General features: G+C 40.6%; 1 protein-coding gene across 21 annotated transcripts in view; it reads left to right on the top strand.

The window, feature by feature from the left end:
• The window catches only part of LOC109454099 (uncharacterized), a 35,052-nt gene extending 13,106 nt beyond the window's left edge, over window positions 1–21,946 (top strand). For 7 of the 21 annotated variants that reach the window (XR_012496779.2, XR_012496780.2, XR_012496775.2 and 4 more), the window contains 3 exons: window positions 1,973–2,689; window positions 9,880–9,940; window positions 20,418–21,946. Coding sequence is in view for 5 of the 21 variants with exons in the window: in XM_088795409.1 (XP_088651535.1) it covers window positions 9,880–9,940; window positions 19,596–19,642; window positions 20,418–20,664 (355 nt within the window). In the remaining 16 variants the exon portion in view is untranslated. The other 14 variants (XR_016020169.1, XM_088795409.1, XM_088795408.1 and 11 more) reach the window with 8 other exon arrangements.
• The last annotated feature ends 218 nt before the right edge of the window (window positions 21,947–22,164 follow it).

Here is a 22,164-nt window from a genome sequence, read left to right as displayed (position 1 = left end):
ATTTTATGGATAGTATGAATTGTGTTACCAATCATATTTCCCTTTTCACATTCCCTGTCATAGAGTGTAATTTGTAGCTCAAAATGACAATATAATTGCATTTTTCAATTAATTCATTCTGTTTTATGCCCCCCATGTTTATTTTTCCTTTTCCACGCTCATAACATTTGTAGTTTATGATTTATTAGCATATTTTATTGGTAGCTTAATATTTTTTATATATCCCTTTAAGTGATTTTAAATCTCTTTCAATAAGATAGAGTATTAAGAAAAAAGTTTTAATCCATCAGTTAAATAAAATATTATGTTTATAGTACAGATGAATTTGACAAGATGGAAATATCTGCTTCAAAAGCCACAGAGACAAGACAACTCCATGGAGGATACCATTTAATGTTTATTCTGCCAACCACCTCTTGCCCTCTTTTGGAAAAAAGCAACTCTTTCCTCTGGAAGCTGTTCCTCTTGCCACTGCAATCATGTAGTTTTCTGACCAACTCTGCCTCCTAGGAAGTGTTGATGGGCAACCAAATCAAGCTTTTCTTGTCAGGCATTTCTTGGGTTGTTGTTTGTTAGTTGAAGAGGAGCGTGTAGTACACATGAGGCAATCCTATCCTGTGATAGAACTGAGATGTAAAACTTGGAAACTGGAAGTGATCAGATTTCCTGCCACGTGGAGAAAGCCTAGCTCTGTGGGAGAAAACATTGGCCCAGAGCAAAGAGATAGCAAGTGAGACAGAGAAAATAAGTGTGAGAGAGAGACCTGGCAGCATTCGAGTCCCTTGTTCCATCGGTTCCCGACCCAACTAAATCGGCTTTTCACAGGATTTGGATACTCACGCCTTCTTTAGATTTTGTAAGATAACTACTTCTTTCCCTTTTTCTTATGTTGGCTCAAATTGGGTTTCTGTCACTTTCAAGCGAGGGTCCTTACAGATGTATGTTTCTTGAAAGCTTTATCGTGTGGAATCTGGAACATCTGCCTGCTTACAAAGAGAAGCTTGGCCCTAATCCTAGGCAGCCCCGCAGCCCACCTTTGCACGGACGTGATTTACTCTTCATCTTGGAAAGTGTATATCTGGCTCTAATTTTCATTTAACAGAAATTCAGCTGTGCCTCTTATAGATCTGGTGTATAAAATATTTTCATTTTCTTTTGCGATATACCAGTGTTGCAGGTATTTGTCAGCCACCTCAAACTCGAATTGTTTGCTCTCCCAAGTATGTACAAAAGTTGGACTGGCAAATTGTTATCGGAGATGTAGAGACATGATAACTAGCATTTTCCAGATTGTTCTACTTCTAGCTCTATATTAAATTAACAAAACTCTGTATGTCTGAGTGGGTAGAGTGAAAAGAATATGGACTATAGACCAGGATCCATGTCTTGGCTTTACACCTAGGCCAAGTTCCTCCGTCTCTCTCAGCTCCCTCCTCGGTAACTTGTGAAAGAACAATAGCATTTGCCTCAGAATGTTGTTGGAGAAAATATGTGTATAGTGTCAGCATACAGTACGTGGGAGCTATTATCACTATGTTGGCTCCCATAGAAAGACATTTTGAGAGATCTAACAATTTGCCTTCAGCCTTTATAACACACACACACACACACACACACACACACACACACACACACACAAGCTGTATGTATGTATCTGCATCCTTTGTACAACTATTACCTAATTCCCTATGTAGAAATATCCTTACAACATGTCCCTCTTAGGATTTTTCCCTAGAGGAAGAATAAAGACATTTCTCAATTGCTGGTTTTCTTTTTTATCTAATGATAAAAGCTGTGTGAAGTCATCTTGTTCGCCTGCCCCCATCTTCTGTCTTTCCCTTTCCCTCCCCTCCTTGATTGTCAGAGAGAATAGAGCTAAACTTAAAGCTCACTTGCATACAACTAGGTTAACCTATCCACTCACTACCTCCTCAATTACTTAACATTTATTATTTTATCGATCACGTTGCAGGCATTCTCAGATTCTTTCTGGAAGTACGCTGCAAGGTCTGAACAATGCGTGTAATAAAGGCCCCTGCTTTTTCAGCAACGCTCACATGGAGAATGGCTGAGCCAGGAGTATGAGCATAGCAGCCCCAGTGTCTGACAGTTTTTGGACACTGTGTCGAGCCTCCATTCAGGCAGCAGCGACACATTGGAGCTTCTGTTCTCTTTCCTAGTCAGACTTCCGAGAGGCGCCCTCTCTTTCAGACCCCACATTCCACACAGCCGTTTTCCTGCTGTCTGGGAAGAAGAACCACAGTGCCAACATTTCTGCAGTTTCATTTGGGGTGTCCACTGCTGAGGCCGCACTAGACAAAGGAAGGCCATGTCTGGGCTGGACACACAGATATTTCGAGAATTAACATCTTTCTTATTGACTGAGACTGTCCTGGCTTTTTTCTTCTCTCTGAAGAAGGCTTGACCCTCCTTTGTCTGTGTTCCTCTAATTTCATGATGCCTACACTGGTTTCCACGCCGGATTTCCCTACTACAACAGGAGATTAGAAGCTGTGTTTTACTCCTCTGCCAGCCTCCAGCATGTCTCACAATGCTAATACACAGTTTTCAACGCATGTTAAAGGAATAAGTGCATGAGCAACAGTATTTGTCGAGACTATCCTCAGCACAGCAAGAAAAGGTCATTGAATGGATGCTTCACATATTTCATTGATCTAAAACTCAAGAGGTAAAAATATGGAAATAATTATTTACTACCAGAAATAAAATGTAAATAGGAATTATTCACCACCAATGGTATTTTGTTCTCATTTCCAGGAATCAGCTTTATTTCATTTGTCATGATGGCTTGCATTTAAAGGTAGATAACTTACCTAAGGAAAAAGTTCATTTTGTAAATGTCTTGCTATATCTCTTTTTTACAAAATATTATATATATATATATATATATATATATATATATATATATATATATATATATATACCTTTTTTCTTTGAGAGAAAAATGAAAGCCAGGAAGGTTTTCTAGGACAGAAGTTTCCAAGTTTCTGCTTAAAGTATCCTCTGCCATTGTCAGCCCATCTGCCAGTCCAGGCACCTCTATTTTGGTTTCCGATATTCTGGTCCCTGGAGAACCTTTTGGGACATTCATTTTCTGGTCCCTATCCTACTCCAAGAACGCTCTTGGGGCTGCACTCAATAATGGTTACTGACTACTAGGAAACTATCCTTGATTAAAAAGAGAAAGTATGTTCTAGTGGTGACATGTATTTCCATAGCCTTACAAGTAATGTTTACAAAAAAAAAACATTTTGGATTTCCAAATTCCAGAAACTGTTTGCTGACAATTTTCTGAGAAAAATCAACCACACATTGTCTTAGTTGGTCAGAAGATGCAAGTCTGAATGACTCAGTGTAACCTTCACCTACCTTATTTATCTGCTTCTCATGACTGACTATGTCTCAGTTGCAAGGAATAAATTGATATGATTGATTATTTTCCTACAAGTGGTATCCTCCAAAATGTAGGTCAAGAAACCTGGGCAAAAGCTCAAGGGAATTAATTTCTTTATTTCTTTCCATTACTTTAGGAAAGAATGCTTCTCTGCGTTACTAATTTCAAATAATCCTCCACAGGTGTTTCGTTTTTATTTGCATTATTAGTGTACTCTCTCAGCTAGCAATATTCTGGGTCTCTTACTATTGCTAATTGGACTTTGAAAGTCCAAACAATACCAAAGTAGCATTATGCTGGGGACAGTGACTGTGATGGTTAATTTCTTGTGTCAACTTGGCTAGCCTACAGTACCCAGACATTAGGTTAAACATCATTCTAGATGTTTCTAGGAAGGTATTTTATAGATGAGATTAACATTTAAGTCAGTAGACTTGAGGAAAGCAGATTACTCTCCTTAATGCAGGTGGACCTCATCCTATCAGGTGAATAACTTATTAGAAAAAATCTGAACTCTGGTAGAAAAGGATTTCTTCTAGCAGATGACCTCTGGACTTTAACTGCGTGTCCTCCCTGGGTCTCCAGCCTCCTGGCCTACTTTGCAGATCTTGAGCTTGCCAGCCCCCCACATTTATATGAACCAATTCCTCAAAATCTCTCTCTCTGCTTCCCTGATACACACACACACACACACACACACACACACACATATATATATATATATATATATATATATATATATATATATATATATATCAGATATATGTCAAAAGATGTATAGCGGAAGATTATATGTAATTTTATATTTTATATATATAATTTTATATATTACACAAAATTATATTTTTTATCATAAAATTTATATATATATATATATATCTCCTATTGATTCTATTTCTCTGGAGAATCCTGATTAGTACTGCAACCTCTGTAACCTTTTATCCTATGTGTTCAGTGAAATCTGTACAGCCACAAGGAGTGATGCCAGGTTGACATCTGTGTTTTATGGATCTGCTTTTATAATGTGTTACAATATATTCAATACTAGGGAACTAGTGTGTGTTGAGCCAGGGATAATTATTGATTTATTTATTGATTGATTGATTAAAAAAATTAGGATTTCCTGCTATGGAGCAGGTAACTGCATGTATATTGACCAATGATCGTTCCTTTAAGTTAACAGGTGTTTCAAAATCTCATGCGTTTCTTTCCTCACTGCAATTCAAGCAATGATGATGGTTTTAAAAGTTCTCATGGTTTGGGTTGCGACTGTTAGTGTCCCAACTGCAATTTAGCAACAGAAGAGATCCAATGACATAACCATCATTCTATCAGGAACTCATTTGCCAGGATTCTCATCTACATACTTGCACTTTAGTTCCTCTTCTACTGCTGGAAGTATATAAACAAATGGAAGGAGCAGGACGCGGGGCACGAGGGAAAGCTTGTCCTGGATAATTGGTGTGATGGTGGGCAGCTTATGTTCTGAGCTTGACTGAGGCAACACAAGTGCGTTTGACTTCCCCACTCCTCACCACAGAATGTGACAAGAGGGGCAGGAGCAGAGCTAGGCAAAGGCAGCCTTAGGTTTCCTGTCACCCTTCCCCACCCCTCCTTGCTCATCACTTTTTTAATGACCTCCATGTTCTGAAACATGTGCCTTCCTTCCCAGTGGCTGATATTCTCCCATTTCCTCTGGTTGGTGTGAGCTTTTCCCTGGTTCCCAACCAGCCCTGTCTTCCTTGGGCACCTGTGTGCCCACTGTCCATAGCAGTAAGCCTAGGGGAACAAACATGCGTGTCAAATGGAAGGGTAGAACTGAGCTAGATAATGGATCGATATTATTTAATATAAAGTTTTCAGACTTTTGATTCATTGCAAGTCCACTAATCACGTACTATCAAGGCCCTTTTGTATATGTTACTGTATGTAACCATATCGGCTACAACAGTACCTTTAGAAATACAGGTTATTTGTGGGGTGACCATGTAGTGTATCATCCACACTGGAAACTCTCTTGAGAGTAAAAGGAGGCACTATTAATAATTATTCAAGGCAAACCAGTATGTGCACACATCTAGTTATTAGGCACTTATTTTTCCTACTTTCTCCACTGTTGGCTACATTTCTCTTAATACCATAAGGCTGCTCTGTGAATAAGAGGGTATTGTGGTTATGTTTTATCTAAGCACCCAACTGTCTTTGCTCAGAACTGTTCAAATAAAAGACAAAATCTAACCATTAAAGCCTATATTTGCATAACATCCTCAGAGAACGCAGTGGGATGTTTCTGATCCAGAAAGCATTCTTTGATTAGAGAAGCTCAGAGGGAAATGACAGTTTAAACTATCAAACAGTTTAACATCATGAGGTCTATCCCGTGGGGAGGGCGGGGGTGGAAGGGGCAGCCCACCTTCCACGAGTCAGTTCCTTTCCAGCTCTCATCTTCTAGCTCAATGAACCTCACTGTGTGTTTGCGGAGAGCCCAATTAAATCAAAAGGTGGAATAAAATGTGTTAAAAATAAAATTTCCATTCATTTCATAAAAAATAGATAGTATATCACACTTCTAGGAAGAAGAGGGAATTGCAGAGGATGCACAGAATCCAGCTCATGATGAGATAGATTCAGCCTCAGAGACTCTGGGAATCTCTACTTTAACCAACACAGAAAGAAGGGAGATTGCTTCCTCTTTTAGTCTCTGTTCTCTTTCACAACCTTGACGGTTGGGGGATTGTTTAACTTGTGAAATGCCTTTTATACAATCTGCTTTGGAAGGCACTTTGTTTATGGTCTGACACTGTGCAGCTTTCTTTCCTTTTCTTTCTTTCCTTTCTGTCTCTCTCCTCCTTCCCCTCCCCCCCCTTCTTTCTCTCTCTCTTGTCTAACACGGAAATAACTGGTTGTTCTGTCTTTAGAGCCTTTTTTCTCTCCCCCCTCCACCCCTGCTTCTCCCTTGCCTTCACTTTTAAAATCAGCTACAAGAACAATAGATTAAGAGTAAATATATATTTATTTAACAATAATAGAATAAAGTCTTTTCCCCTTAAAGTGTGTATAAAGATATGTTTGTCAGTATTTTATTAAAAGTATCTTATGTAAAGAAAGTTTTGAATGATCCTAAGTGGGTTTTGGTCATGTCATACAATGTACTCGTATAAACTTCTGAAACAGAGTAGCCTTTAATTTAGTCAGTTTACAAAATGTCATTCTGATTCTTATTTGATTTTTTTTTTTTGCCTGCTATATCAGCCAGTTAACTTCCATTAAGATATATTTTGAGCCAAGTATTTCTTTTGTTTTCGTTTTCACTGGAAACAATATGTCAATTGATAGTCATTTGAATTTAAATTAAATAAGTCAATTTAAAAATATGTTTTAATATTTAAAGTGTACTAGGAATTTGTGTGTGTGTGTGTGTGTGTGTGTGTATGTGTGTGTGATTTTAAACAATCTTTGTTGATAGAAGGGAGAGACAAATAATCTTTTTCCTTCTAACAGTATAATAACATATTCTTCAAATGTGTGGAAAGTATTGTGGAAAATTATTTTCTAAAGATGCTTTATTTTGGCTCTCAATAAAAGATTTTCTTTATCTGATTTGCCTGTGTAGAGGACACCTGCAACTTATTTTCGCATTTATATTTTTACTCGCTTTGTATTTTTTCCTTCTGGAGAACTGACTAATTTCCCAGACCCCATTTATCCAAATTCAAGGTGGTATGTCCCTTGGCTATATCTGTTAGGTCCTTTACTTCCCTGCACACAGCAATCCATTCAACAATGGACAGGTAATTCAAGCTAGATTATTGATTGTAGTTCTAATTTTCAAGAAGAGAGGTGCTCCCTTTTACAGGGTCTGCAACCTTGAGTATAATGGAGCTTAGAGTGGCCAGGCACCATTTTTGCCAGCACTTTGAAAGAGTCTGGCTACGAATGAGGACAATACAAAGGAACAGAGAAAAGAATCTGGTGACATTGGATAGTTTCCAGAATCTGTTCACAGCTGACCTGAGATGGACTGTCCAGGTTCTTAAAAATATTTGCATTTGTTTTCTAGATTTTTTTTCATTCATTATTAGTGTTTTATCCTTACCAACTTGAGGGCACCTAGAAAGAACTGCGAAGACAGAAAGCCATGGATTATACCTGACCAAAAATCAGGAATTTTGCTGTTGCCACAAACTAACTGACAATGTCTGAAGCATTGTTTCATCAGGCCGAACCAAGGACCCTTGAACAAATGAGCAATAAATGCAAAGACCAAAATAGAATTCGTGTTATTTTAATAATACTTAAAAGCCTCTTTTATCTGGATTAAGCTTATCATATGTCACCACTGGTGACCAGTCACTCATATGGAGAGGACAGCCAGGTCACCACATTATTCAGTCACTGTACAGCTTTGTTCCTAACCTTGCCAAGTTGTAGTGACTGTGCAACTTACACGCTAGGGAAATTTTGGTTTGTCATTCTTACTCAGTGAACTTACCCAGAAAGTTTGTCGTAATAATTTGAATTCTACGGATCTAGTACCTTTAAAAATAGAAGCAAGAATCCCAGGATCCTAATTCTGTTGAATGAGTCACTTTTTATTTCTGCCAACGACCCCTTAGGGAATCATTCTAAGGGCTAAATCCTACAAGAGCCATGGATGAATTTCCTAACGGGTTATGTGGAAGGGCGTGGACATCTGTGGCTTAGGAACAACTTGTGAGTTGCAGAATGAAAGGCAAAGCACACCTGCTACCGACATTCCTCCTCCAGCCACCTAACATTTCAGCATCAAGGGACAGTCTCACGAACAGAATAGAGAGCATATTTATTAAATAAATGTTAGCAAATCACTTTACTCTAAGCCTTCATTCCTCTTTGATAAAAAATGACACTACACTTTCTAAGCCTCTCTCTCTCTCTCTCTCTCTCTGTGTGTGTGTGTGTGTGTAGAAAATTAATGAAGATCCACTATACATGTGGAAAATATTTAGAAATCAAGGCTCAACAGACATGTCCTTCCTTCATGATCTGGTCCCACTTGCCTCTCCAATCTTTCACCATTATCTGCTCTCATCCCTCCAAACTATATTCAGCCCTAAATACTATCTGATTTCTTTTGCCTCTGAAATCTTTGCAAATGCTATTCCTTCTGACTCAGAACTCTCTGGTCTCCACCAACCCCCGCCAAAATCTGGCTAATCCGCAATCATTGTTCAGGTTCCAGTGCATATCCTAGTTTCTTAATCTCCCCAAACTGGATTTAGGTATTCTATTACAGTGCTTCATATATTGTGTGGTACTTGTCTGTTTTCTTATTTGTTCCCTTCACTAAAAGGGTTTTGCAAATGACATCAAAACTAGCATTACAAGAAGGACACTGCAGCAAGTCTTCAAACTGGATCAATATAGGCCTAAAATTTGACTAAAGTGAGTTAATATACCATGAAAAGTTTCACATTGAATTCTTCATAAGTAATAGTCCATATCCTCAACTTTTTCTTGTGTAATGATCTGAATGCAGGTGAAGAATTTAACTTGAAAATAAGAAATTAACTAGTAAATGCCATATCAAGTGTGGTTTTATTTTATGTATCTTTAGGATTAGAAAGGGAACACTTGTTGTCATGCGGGGCGGCCTGTGGGGTCTCAGCTCCCGCTCCCCACATAAGAACGCAGGATGTGGTGAGGCCAAAAAGGAACACCCAGGGAGCCATAGGTAGGGGAGTCATACCACTATAGTCTCACTGGACACTGGGTGAGACACACGCCATAGTACCCACACGATTTGCAGTCCGCCATTCACTTCTCTGCCTGCCAACCAACCAACCAATCAACGCAGCTCCGCAGTTACATCAGTAGCCAATTGGCCAACTGGTCACAGCTGACGGCCAACCAATCACAGTTGACCGTCATTCATGACCCGAGCCAGCACCTCCACACGCGAGGCCGAAAGCCTGGAAACCGCTCTCTGGGACTCTGTCCTCACACTTGTATATGATTGTGAAAGCTAAAAATGTCCATCTTATGTGCTTAGCACAGGGGCTCAGAAGGTAACAGTCCTGTTTAGTCAAATGGGCTAAATTTATTTGATCAGCATATGAGTACAAGTGTCTTATGGGGTAAAAACTAAGAAAGTTTCTGTTGTAATCCCCAAGGTCTTTAATGACCGCTGTTGGGGGAGACCCTGCACCCGGGGTGTTAAAGAGCAGATCAAAGGCTGAGAATCACCAAAAAAAAAAAAAAAAAAAAAAATCTCACTTTTTTATTTGGCCTCTTGCCTCCAGAGATTCCAGCATTTACCCACACTTGCAGGTTTTATGCCTAGACACCGTTTTGGTTGTACTTGACTGTTAATTTCCCTCAATCTTCTGTGTGAATATGGACAAAAAAAAACATTAGGTTTTTCTTTATGCTCCAACTTTATACCTTGGAAATACTTATTGTCACCTCTGGCTCTTCGTATATAGGGGCAGAAGGGAAGTGGCCTTGCTAATACAGGAGTGGACCATAGACATCCTCACAATACAGGTAAGTAAACTGAGGCGCAGCCGAAAAAACCATAAAGCCTCTTGTAAAGAGGTAGTGCTTGGCTATCTGGTGTAAAGATGGGTGTGAGTTCTTCAAAGTCGTTTAGCTTATGAACACAATTTTAAAAGACTTGGAGCATAAGGCAAGTAAAAAAAAAAGAAAGAAAGAAAGAAAGAAAACAAGAAAGAAAGAAAAAGGCACTGCATTCTTTCCAAGTGAAAAGCCCAAAGGGAACAAGGTTTGATGATGTCCTAGATTTCTGGGACAGTCTACACTGAAATGATTGTTCTTTTTGAGTAGCCACATTTTTTAGGTCATTAGTAGAAGGCAAACTTGTTAATACCACTGTTATTTTTTGTTAATATCCCCTCCCCACTTTTTGTTTTAGTCTAGTAAATCTAAAGCATCAAATAAAATTTAAAACATAAACAAAATTTGGGAGTGTGGTGCCTTTATATTTATTTCTAGTATGGAATGTTCAAAACCATAAACTGCCACATTTTTGTAAACTGTTATCATTTTATTATTCTGGGTTGAATATTTTCTTCCCAATAATTAGGGCAATCCCAGGATCCCTGACTTAAGTCTGTTTGAGTTCACATATGGATGCCTTTGACCCCTCTATGCTCTTCCCGCCTGAATGTGGGGGGAAGCAAGCAGATGGTTACTTTTCTTTTTTTTTTTTTTTTTTTTTTTTTTTTTTTTATTAATTAGTTTCAGGTGCACAAGACAAAGCAAAACTTAGACATTTATCATTTATATCCCTCACACTGTGTGAACCCCCCTCCCCCCATCCACTATCCCTCTGTACGTTCCCAAAACCTCTCACCTTCCCCTTATCCCCACCCCCCTGCCCATCTAGCAACCCTCAGTTTTTCCTCCATGTTTACTTTTCTTTCTAATTCAAGCTGCTATTCAAACCCCAGTGAGAAGCAATGCGAATCCCAAAGCCACTCATTTCGGGAATTGTGCCCTGGTGTTAGGAGAGCTGTGCCCTGCTGTGAGGAGAGATGCGCCCTGCTGTGAGGAGAGGTGTGCTGGTGTGAGCAGAGGTGTGCCCTGGTGTGAGGAGAGGTGCCCTGGTGTGAGGAGAGCTGTGCCCTGGTGTGAGGAGAGATGTGCTGGTGTGAGGAGAGGTCTCCTGGTATGAGGAGAGTTGTGGGCACCCTCCCCAAGAGCCCAGTTCGTCTGCATATTGGTTTATTGGCAGCTTCCATGAGCATCAAGGCACAGCAGGACTGAGTGAGAATAGCAGGACATCTCTAACCTGTTTCCCTTTTATGCTCTCATTTGTAATTTTGTGGGGGTAACTTTGTTTCACCTAATCAAGGCAACAAAGGAGTACATTTCTCAGGAGCAGGGACCACTGGTGGATGGGACAAACTGAATTCGGTTGCCAGAGAGAATAAAATTCACATGCAGGCTCTGTTTGGGAAACCCCATGGATTGTCTATGCATCTTTCCTTGAGTTACTTTATTTTGATTCTGTGGGAGCTATTTTACAACTATGTACATTGTAAGTAACGGATGGGCATACAAATCCTGTCCTGCCTGTATGAGTTTTATCTACTCTCCTCTGCCCCTGTCCCTGGTATGTGGTGTACGTGTGTGGGGGAGTTTGCTGCCATTTGCAATTCCCTTCAACACACCTTCATCCTATGTGTATTCATGTTTCTTGGTTTCTTTTTGAATCAGCTGTAACATCTACTTACTTCCCTCATCGAATAAGTTAAACAAAAATTTATCACATGTCCATTAAAAAAAAATCTATGAAAGTCACAATTGTAACTTTCTTTGAAAATTAGCTTTTAACACTCAATTTCCTCATTTGGAAAATGAGCATACCTTCCCAGTTTCCTCTGTGAGTTTTTGGGATTGAATGATTTATAATTAACTGGGTTGAAATGATCCCTAAGGGTTGAAAATGTGTCTTATTTCCTTTTGTATTCCTAGTATCTGGGAAAAAGAATCTGCCCCAAAGTGCTCTTTATCATAAAATACTAGACTAATAGGAGGTATTGTTGTTGTTGTCAGACCTTATTGACAGCACAGTAGGCAACAACCTCTGACCTCATTTTGAAAGTCGCCAGAGGGTTCATCTTAGGTAGCACTCAATGAGTGTAAGGTGCCCAGCTCACGTGCTGGGCAAATGGGGACATGGGTACACCTACTGGTTTCCGATTCCAGGGACGAGGCCACCAGTGGCAGAGAAGGGTTAAAGGAGACTCTAAGAGTTGCCTCTTCCTTTCTGGGCCCTTTGCCCCCAGGGACTCAGAGGTCAAAGGTGCTTTCTCCATGCAAACCTTCAGCTGGTCTAACACACTATTACTTGTCACTTCTCCGGGCCTTTGCCTGTGCTGGCTGAGGGGGGAAGATGGACAGATGGCGCAGAGAGCAGGATTTCGGGCATGCAAAATCCTACAGTGAATATAGAGTCGTCAGAACACCTAAGGATTGCCAACACTTATTGACTGGATCTATATCCTGCTTTTTACAATCAAATTACTTATTTCAGTTGAAAAATATAAAATCTAAGACTTTAAAATAAAAAGCTCAAGTTCAAAATTGAGGTCTCTCTGGAAATATTCTGTGATGATTTTTAAGAGTTGCAGGATTCTTAGGTTCACTTTTCTGCTCTTTATCTCTCCCTGGTCTCATAATGCACAGGTACGTGGAACCTCTTGTTCATCAAACATTCCTAATGCACAGGTTCACAGGAAGATAACTCGCGTTCACAGAATATTTGAAAGCATTTCTCTATAGATGCGGCATTAGGCTGAATAATGGCTCCCAAAGATATCAGGGCCTCATCCCTGGGCTCTGAAATTCTTACCTTATATGGAAATAGGGCCTTCAGAACAGTGATTAAGTGGAGGATTGTGACAAGGGGAGATTATCTAGATCACCAGTAAGAGAGTCAGAACGCAATCACAAGCCACGTTATGAAAGAGAGGTGGAGATTTGACACAGACAGAAGAGGTAAAGGCATCGTGACCACAGAGGCAGAGACCAACCTGAGATGACCATAAGCCCCGGAATGCCAGCAGCCCCAGAAGCTGGGAGATACAAGGAGCGAACTTTCCCCTGCAGCTCCCAGAGGCAGCGCAGCCCTGCTAACACCTTGATTTCACCCCAGTGAAGCTGATTTCAAACTTCTGGCTTCCAGACTGGGAGAGAATCAATGTCATTTGTTTTCAGCTACAGAGTTTATAATAATTGGTTACAGCAGCCACAGAAAACTAATACAGATACTTACACAAACACAAAGACTCTTGTAGAGTCTTAAAAAACAAAAGGCAACCGCCTCCCCCAACTTTGCCAAGTGTATTCGTTTGCTAGGGCTGCCATAACAAAGAACCACAGACAGGGTAACTTAAACAACAGACATTTATTCTATCACAGTTTTTTGGAGACTGGAAGTTCAAGATTGAGAGGTCAGTGGGGTCGATTCCTTCTGAGACCTCTTTCCTTAGCTTATAAATGGCCCTCCCTTCCCTGTGTCTTCACAAGGTCTTCCGTTGCACATTCCTGTGTGTGTCCTAAGGGCTTCATATGTAAGCAAGTCAGGCATATTGAATTAGGGCCCACCCGTATGACCTCATTCTACCCTCATTACCTCTGTACAGATGCTATCTCCACACAGTCACATGCTGAGGTATTGAGGGTGAGGACTTTGAAAAAGATGTGCACTTTGAGGGGGACACAATTCAGTCCATAATACCAGGTAACATCATTATCTCCATTTCTACTCATGAGGGAAGACCACAGCCCCAAACTGTGCTTAATCTGACACCGCTTGTCATGCAGGGAGGCCTGCGGGGTCTCTGGTCCTGCTCCCCACATAAGAACGCAGGACATGGTGAGGCCAAAAAGGAACACCCACGGAGCCATAAGTAGGGGAGTCATATCACTATATTCTCACTGGCGGCATCCGCCTCTCTGCAATCCGCTCTTGCTAGCTCAGCCACCATCTTCTTGCCAGCCCCCATTTTCTGCTAGCGTAGCCACAGCAGTTATATTAGTGGCCAATGGCTCACTGGTTACAGCTGATGGCCAACTAGCCACAGCTGATGGCCATGCAATCACAGTTGATGGCCATTTACTACCTGAACCAACACCTGTCTGTGTGAGGCCGAGAGCCTGGAAACTGCTTTCTGGGGCTCTGTCCCCACACCACTGATAAGTCTGGGAGCTTGGACTTGAAATCAATTTCCTCTGACTCCACTACTGAGTTCTTAAAAGTAATAATAATACAAAATTGCTGTCATGCAGGGTGTCATGCGGGGTCTCTGGTCGCTCCCCACATAAGAACACAGGATGTGGTGAGGCCAAAATGGAACACCCATGGAGCCATAGATAGGGGAGTCACACCACTATGGTCTCGCTGGCGCCTGGGTTGGAGACACAGGAAGCAGGAGCCACACTATCCGCAACCTGCCGTCCATTTGTCTCTGCCAACCAACCTCACTTGCTAGCTGCAATCCGCCGTGCTAGCTGCAATCTGCTCTTGCTAGCTCAGCCACCATATTCTTGCTAGCCCCCATTTTTCTGCTAGCGTAGCCACGGCAGTTATATTAGTGGCCAGTGGCTCACTGGTTACAGCTGATGGCCATTCAATCACAGTTGATGGCTATTTACTACCTGAGCCAGCACCTTTCCATGTGAGGGCGAGCGCCTGGAAACTGCACTCCTGGCTCTGTCCCCACAATTGTTTTAGGTAGAATTAACTTATGTTGAACATTATTTCTCATTAGAAAAATTTCAGTCAGGTGGAGATAAAGATACCAAAATTAACTAAGACGCAGAAAGTCAATGGAAATGAGAGGACCCCCGGTGTACGTTATGAAACTAAAGGTAGACTGACATATATGAACTTCTAACATTTGTGCTTCAGAATATAAAGAGTGAAATGAAAAGAAGTCAAAGGAAGACTAGGGAGCTGTCTTAGAAAAGTGTCTTTTTTTCTACCTCATCCCTCTAGCTCCTTCTCAGTAAATTCAATCTGAAGCTGAAGAAGGTGGAACCTGGTATAGTCTGAATCACTACAGTATTTTTAAAAAGTCTGCTGTACAACAATCACTCTTATAACCGATTTCTTGAAATATCATTTTGGGAAAAACAAACATCTGCAATGAATTATCAGTTATTTTTAAGAGAAAGTAACATATCTTGCCATCTAACAGTTTTTATTCTTCTTAAATAATAATGCCTCTCATATATGTTTCATGAGATATCATCCTTTTTCTTAAAGAATTTGATCATGTTCTGAAATGTTTGTTAATGGGTAGTGTGGGGGCAGAGCCCCAGAAAGTAGTTTCCAGGCTCTCGGCCTCACATAGACAGGTGCTGGCTCAGGTAGTAAATGGCCATCAACTGTGATTGCATGGCCATCAGCTGTGGCTAGTTGGCCGTCAGCTGTAACCAGTGAGCCATTGGCCACTAATATAACTGCTGTGGCTACGCTAGCAGAAAGAATAGAAAAATGGGGTCTAGCAAGATGTTGGCTGGGCTGGCAAGCGTGGATGGCGGTTTGCGGACAGTGTGGATCCAGCCTCCAGTGAGAGTATAGTGCCGCCAGAGAGAATATAGTGGTATGACTCCCCTACCTATGGCTCCGTGGGTGTTCCTTTTTGGCCTCACCATATCCTGTGTTATGTGGGGAGCGGGACCAGAGACCTCGCAGGCCGTCTCGCACGACAAATGGCGCAGCGAGCAGGGTCTCCCACACGACAGGTAGACTTTCCAAACATAACATCATTCATTGAACAAATATTTATTAAAGACTATCTGCCAGATATTGTTATAAATATTGAAAATAAAGTCCCAAAACAAAGCAAAACAAAAAAAATCAGAAAAATCCTGAATAAAGCCTGATGGAGCGAGAAGAAGGGACAGTTCCAGGAAACTGGGAAGGATTGGGTGAGAGATGTGATCTTTGGTGGAGGAAAGCAGCTATTCCTAGTGGTCTCTGCCTTCAGGAGGGAGGGAGCTGGGAGAAGAAATGATCTGACCCCACTCTCTTCCCTCCCTCCAGCCTGCTCAGGCCCTGCTTGTTTGCAGCTTTAAACTGTCCAGCTAGCGTACAGAACATAAAGGTTTTGGTTAGACATAATTCTGATCCGATCCTAACTCTCTCTCATGTGGTCCAAATACAGCAATATGTTGTTGAGAGCTGCTGAGCTAATCCAAGTCTCTGGTTTACACAGAAGGAAGCTGAGAGAAAACATGTTTTTTTCAAGGAGACGCAGCTTGTGATACATCAAGTTGGATGGAGTGAAGAGCTCAGATGGCCTTACTCCAAACTTAGGTGCTGCTGGATCTATTCAAAGCAAGTTAGAACTAAGGGTTGGGGCTGGAAAGAGAGTTAAGGAGTAGAAATAAAAATGAGGGGGTCATTTATCAATGTCTTAGCTGAAGCTGAAGGCATGGTTATAAGGCTTGATTAGCAGCAGTGAGCCCAAAAAACCGGAATACACAGGTATCTACAATGAGTCCCCCATTCTACTTTATGCACAAATAAGATAAATTATAAGCTTTAACTATTATTATTTTTTTGAAAACAACAGTTTCTGTGGGAAGTCTTTGGAACTGTACTAATCCTTACTCCATCTATTACATGGTAAAATAAGATCTGTTGCATTTATCTTTTCAACACATATCTACTGAGCTCCTACTGTTTTCCAGGGGCTGGGCTAAACCAGTAAACAAAATAAAATTTCAGCTCTTGTGGAGTTTATTTCTATTGAGGAAGACAGAGAAAATGTATAAAAAGAATATATGTCAGGTGGTGATAAGCGCTTAGAGAAAATAAAGTAATAAGGGGGCTAGAATGACAATGGTGGAAAGGAAGGGTGCAATTTTGTGTAGGATGTTCAAGAAGTCCTCATTGGTAAGTTGACATTGGAGCAGAGGCTCAAAAAAAAAAAAAAAAAAAGAAAATAAAAAAAGAGGCGGTGGGCCTCAAGAGCATCTGGGGAAAAGTATACAGGCAGAGGGTGCAGCCGTTTCAAAGGCCCTGAGGAAGCACGCTTGGCGGGTTCTAAGTACAAGAAGCATCCTGAGGATGGAACAGAGGTAGAGAGGGGGAGTGATGAGGACAGAGAGGCCACAGAAGCCCAGGTCAGCTGGGGCCAACCCGCCTTCATGAGGATTTACGTTTCTCTCTGAGTGAGTTGAACAACTATGGAAGGAGTTTGCACAGATCTTAAAAGGATCACTCAGCTGGTTGTGGGTTGTGTTGGGAAAAGACTCTAGGAGGCTGTCCCAATAGCCCAGTTAAGAGTGACTATGGCCGGGGACGAGGTGGCCGCGGCGGAGGTGATGAGGGTGCTTGGAGTCCAGGTGTATTTTGAGGGCGGACTTGACTGGCTGATGGCTTAGATGTGAGGGGTCAGAAGAGGAAAAGGCATCAGGATGACGCCAAGGTTTGGACTTGAGCACGGGAAGGCTGGGGTGCCATTCACTACAGAAAACAGACAGTAGGTTTCTTCTTACACCGTTAGTGAACTAAACTTCCTATTAACAAGTTCATTTTATTTTTCCCAGTTCTGGGAGAAGACTCTACCGCTTATGATCTTATATTTCTCTAGTGGGCATCTGTAGGCAACACCATGGCTTGAGCTCTGTGGTGCAAGGGTGGTTCTTGGTAAAACCGCCATCCTTTTACTAGGAGAGGGTAGCGTGTCCACGCTTCCATGCATAGGGTTGCAAAGGGGGTGGGGACGTTAGCTTTAGAATCTCAGCTATGCTTGTTCAGGAAGGAAGGAAGGAGGGAAGGGAGGAAGGAGAGAAAGTTAGGAACCATTTAACCCCATCTTCTAAAAGGCAGAGGCATCAGGTCCACTTCCACTCCTCTTGAGGCAGGTGAAGCCTTTTCAGTGGGAAAATTAATGGCACAAAGTGATAGATGAACATTATGACATATCAAAATGTGTGGGAGAAGCCATGCCCACCACGGTTCCAGATTGCAGTAAATTCACATTTAAAACCCCTGAAGTGCAATGTGTCAAAACTGAAATGACTACATGCTTCATTCTTAGGTGATGGAAATGATAGGCTACAAAGACAATGAAGATGAAGTCTGCCGTGCTAAGTTGGGGTCCTTAATGATAAACACATCAGCTGTATTTGCAAACTCTGTCAATAGACAGTAAATCCCTTCCTACTTCCTACGTGGTGAAATTGAATATAAAATTACATTTCTAGTCCTTTGAAGTGTTTCCATTCATAAGTAAAAGGGCAAGCTTTTACTATAATACAAACAACTCATTCCTCCTGGGGCTCCTAGCTGGCATTTTGCCATTAGATTCAAGTTTTAGAGCAAATTATAAAAATCTTCACATAAACTCGGCAAATAATATGGTCAGCTGAATTTAGTAAGATCCATAACACTGCTTTTTACCCAATAGTCTGAATATTTCAAATCAACAGAGCTTATACATGTGAATTAGAAATCAAACATGTATTTTTGCTATTGTTTGGTTAATGGAACATGTAAAGGTCTCCTTGACTTCTGCCAGTGGTTCTCCGTTTTGTCCGCCAGGAGATATTTGGTAATGTCTGGCAACATTTTTGGTTGTCATAACTTGGGGGGTAGAGTGTGCTACTGGCATCTAGTGGATTGAGGCCAGGCATCCTCTTAAACATCTACAGTACATAGGAAAGTCCCCACAGGAAAGATTGATCTGGTCTAAAATGTCAGGAGTGCTGAGATTGAGAATCTGACTTAGGCCACAGCTCGTAGTTCATTCCACAGTTCATGTTACAATTGCATTCCTTTAAGTGAGCCTTACGGTTCACTTGTTCAACTCAATATTTGAGTGCCAAAGGAAGACGACCACTGTTATACATTTCCAGGAAGGTAAGGACACATTACTTTGAGGTTACATGTCTTGTACCTAGTGAGTTAGTCATTACTTGAGTTGGAAGACCGTTTGATTCTTGATTAGAAATTGGTAAGTGTGTCAGATTGTGGCTTTACATAAGAATAGCATGAGGATTAATGAGGTTTGGAGAAATAGTGACCTTTGTTTTATGTCTAAGAACGCTCTGCATTGTTTCGTCCTTCCTGTCCCATGGCTCTGTGCAGCTGAGTGTCAATTACAACTAGTGAGTCCAGATGCTACAGTATTTTAACTGTGGCTGCCTGATTCCAATGGGACTCACAGGCCGAGTACAACATTCTGTATAATGTGTGACATATTTTGAAGACCATCTGTCTCATTTTAGTCTAGAATGGGCTCTGGCAAAGCTTTTGCATGCCAAATGACTTATACCACACACACACACACACACACACACACACACACACACAAACAGTGCTATGTGAAAAAATGTTTTAAAATACTTTTGTTGAAATATAATTCACATACCACAAAATCCAGACATTTAAAGTGTACAAGTCAATGTTTTTTAGTATATTCACAGAATTGTGCAACTATCTCTCACTACAATCTAAGTTTAGAAAATTTTCATCATCCCATAAAGTAACCTCATTACTAGCAGTCGCTCCACATACCCCAGCCTCTTCCCGAGGCCCAGGCAACCACTATGCAGTTTTTGACTCTATAGATTTGGCTGTTCTAGACATTTCATATAAATAGAAACATACCGTATTTTTATTACCTTTTACTTAACATGTTTTCGTTCTTTGTAGCAGGTATCAGTACTTCATTTCTTTTTATGTCCGAGTAGTATTCTATTGTAAGTATATACTACCTTTTGTTTATCCATTTATCATATGATGGACCTTTTGGTTGTTTCTACTTTTGCCTCCTGTAAATAATGCTGATGAGAAGAAATTTTAGGGTGGGGCCCTAATCTAATATGATGATGTTGTGGATGACAGAGGGGCCACATATAAACCTGACATGTGAGACAGGCCAGCAAGGCAGGCCCTGCAAACTCAGAGACCAAAAGTAACCATATAAGATGGTCTGAACATAAAAATCCCTAATTAAAAACAGGTAATGGCTGGTAGTCACGTCCTAGTCCTGTACCTTCCTTGACAAAGGTCAATCTTTAGCTTAAGTGAGACTGTCTATTGTCTTTTTACATCTAAGATAACATAACTTTGAAACGTCAGAGTAATATTTTACAGACCCCTGAGTACACAAACTCCCACCAGAGCACAAGGCCACAGAACCCCTCATTGTTATCTTGTTCCCCAAATACCATCTCTCTGTGCTGTAAATGTTAATTATTAACTATCCTGTATCCACCAATGTGAAAGAAGTATGTATCTCTTCGGTTTACTTTTTATCCAATCCCAGAGATCTCCCTGCATTGCTTTCTTCTGTCTCCTTAATTTACCACCAGATTTCATGTAACTCTCTTTATATCTCCTCCTTTGGTTCAATTGTATAAAATAAACTGCAAAACTGCCGTTCTCTGGAGCATTTTCTCGATCTTTTGAAATTTTGCTTCCTGGCAAGTGTTATCAGTTTGGCTCAAATAAACTCATAAAAGTTCTCTACAGGTGTGGACATTTCTTATGTCAACGGTGTCCTTATGAGAAGGCAGACACCAAGGGTGCATCCACACAGAGAGACTCAGGCCATGGAGAAGGCAGCCGTCTGCAAGCCAAGGAGAGAGGCCTCAGAAGAAACCAGACCTGCCAGTGCCTTGATCTTCACCTTCCCGCTTCCAGAACTGTGAGAAATAAATTTCTGTTGTTTAAGCCACCCAGTCTGTGGTACTTTGTCATGGCAGCCCTAGCTGACTAATACAGGTATATGTCTAGGAGTGGAATTGCTGAGTCATATGGTAATTCTGTGTTTAACAGTTTGTGGACTTGCCAAAAAATTCGTATACAAGTCTTTGTATATGTTTTTTCTTTTTAGTAAAAACAGAGGAGTGGCATAGCTGCTAAGTGTATGTTTGACTTTTTAAGAAATGGACAAACTGTTTTCCAAAGTGGCTATCCCACTTTACATTTGCACCAACAATGCACGAGGTTTTCGATTTTCCATATCCTTGTGAAACTTGTTATTGTATTTTGATTATAGTCATTCTAGTGGGTGTGAAATGGTTTCTCATTGTATTTTGTTCAATAGACTATTTCTCTGAGCTGCTTAGGTTTGCTGCAAAATTGAGCAGAAAGTAGGGTTCCTATATACCTTCTACTCCCCGACCCCCAATCTCTGCTCTATCAATATTCTGCACCAGTGGTAAATTTGTTGTTATAGTTGATGATATTTACACATCATTATTGTACAAAGGCCATAGTTTACATTAGCATTCACCTTTGGTGTTGCACACTCTGTGGGTTTTGACAATGTTTAATAATGTATGCGAAAAAGATACATAAGTGGCTAATAAGCACCTGAAAAGATCATCAACATTAGTCCCTATGGAAATGTGAATCAAAATCATAACGAGGGGCTGGGGGAAGGGAAGAGAGGGATGAATAAGCAGAGCATGGCATTTTTAGGGCAGTGAAACCATGTGGTATGACACTGCAATGATGGAGCGAGATAGAGGTCAAACCGTACAAACTTTGGTACAAAGGGTACAAAGTTATAAAATGAATAAGTTCTGAGGCTCTAATGTACAGCATGATGACTCTAGTTAAAGATACAGTATTGTATACTTGAAAGCTGCTGAGACCTTAAGCCTTCTTACCACACACACACACAGTGTTAACTATGTGTGGTGATGGATATGTTAATTATCTTGATCTTGGTAATCATTTTACAATGTATATGTGTATCAAATCATCATGTGTACGTTTTACATATATACAATTATATTTGTACCTTTTAAAATATACAATTATATTTGTCAATTATTCCTCATTAAAGCTGGAAAAAACACCTCAAGGTTAAAATGGCGACTATTTCAGTGATTACTTGATAATCATTTTTGAGGGTACATGTTTAGTTCCATTATATTGTGAAAATACAAAATACACAAGATTTTTGGAAGTAATTTTATGGAACGTTTAGGTTTCTTATGCTTTCAACATCTTCATTTTAAAATAAAAGTATTTCTATTTAAAAAATCAAATGCTTTTTTAAAATCGGGTTGTCTTTTTAATTATCGAATAGCAGTGCTTTTTAAGGTGGAGTTTGCCTCCGACCGAAGAGAAAAATAACTCATGCTTTTGTCTAGTATGAGAGAGACGCTGTAACGCTGTGTGATGATTCTGGAGGATGGCCTCCTCAGCGGACTCAGTGTCCCGTTAGATGTGGGACCTGTCAATGGAGTTGCCTTGTGACTTCAGG

The sequence above is a fragment of the Rhinolophus sinicus genome, chromosome 2 (assembly GCF_057876585.1).
Source record: "Rhinolophus sinicus isolate RSI-liver-muscle chromosome 2, RSI-T2T, whole genome shotgun sequence".
NCBI classification, from domain to species: Eukaryota; Metazoa; Chordata; class Mammalia; order Chiroptera; family Rhinolophidae; genus Rhinolophus; species Rhinolophus sinicus.
This window is presented reverse-complemented; position numbering and strand designations above follow the sequence as displayed.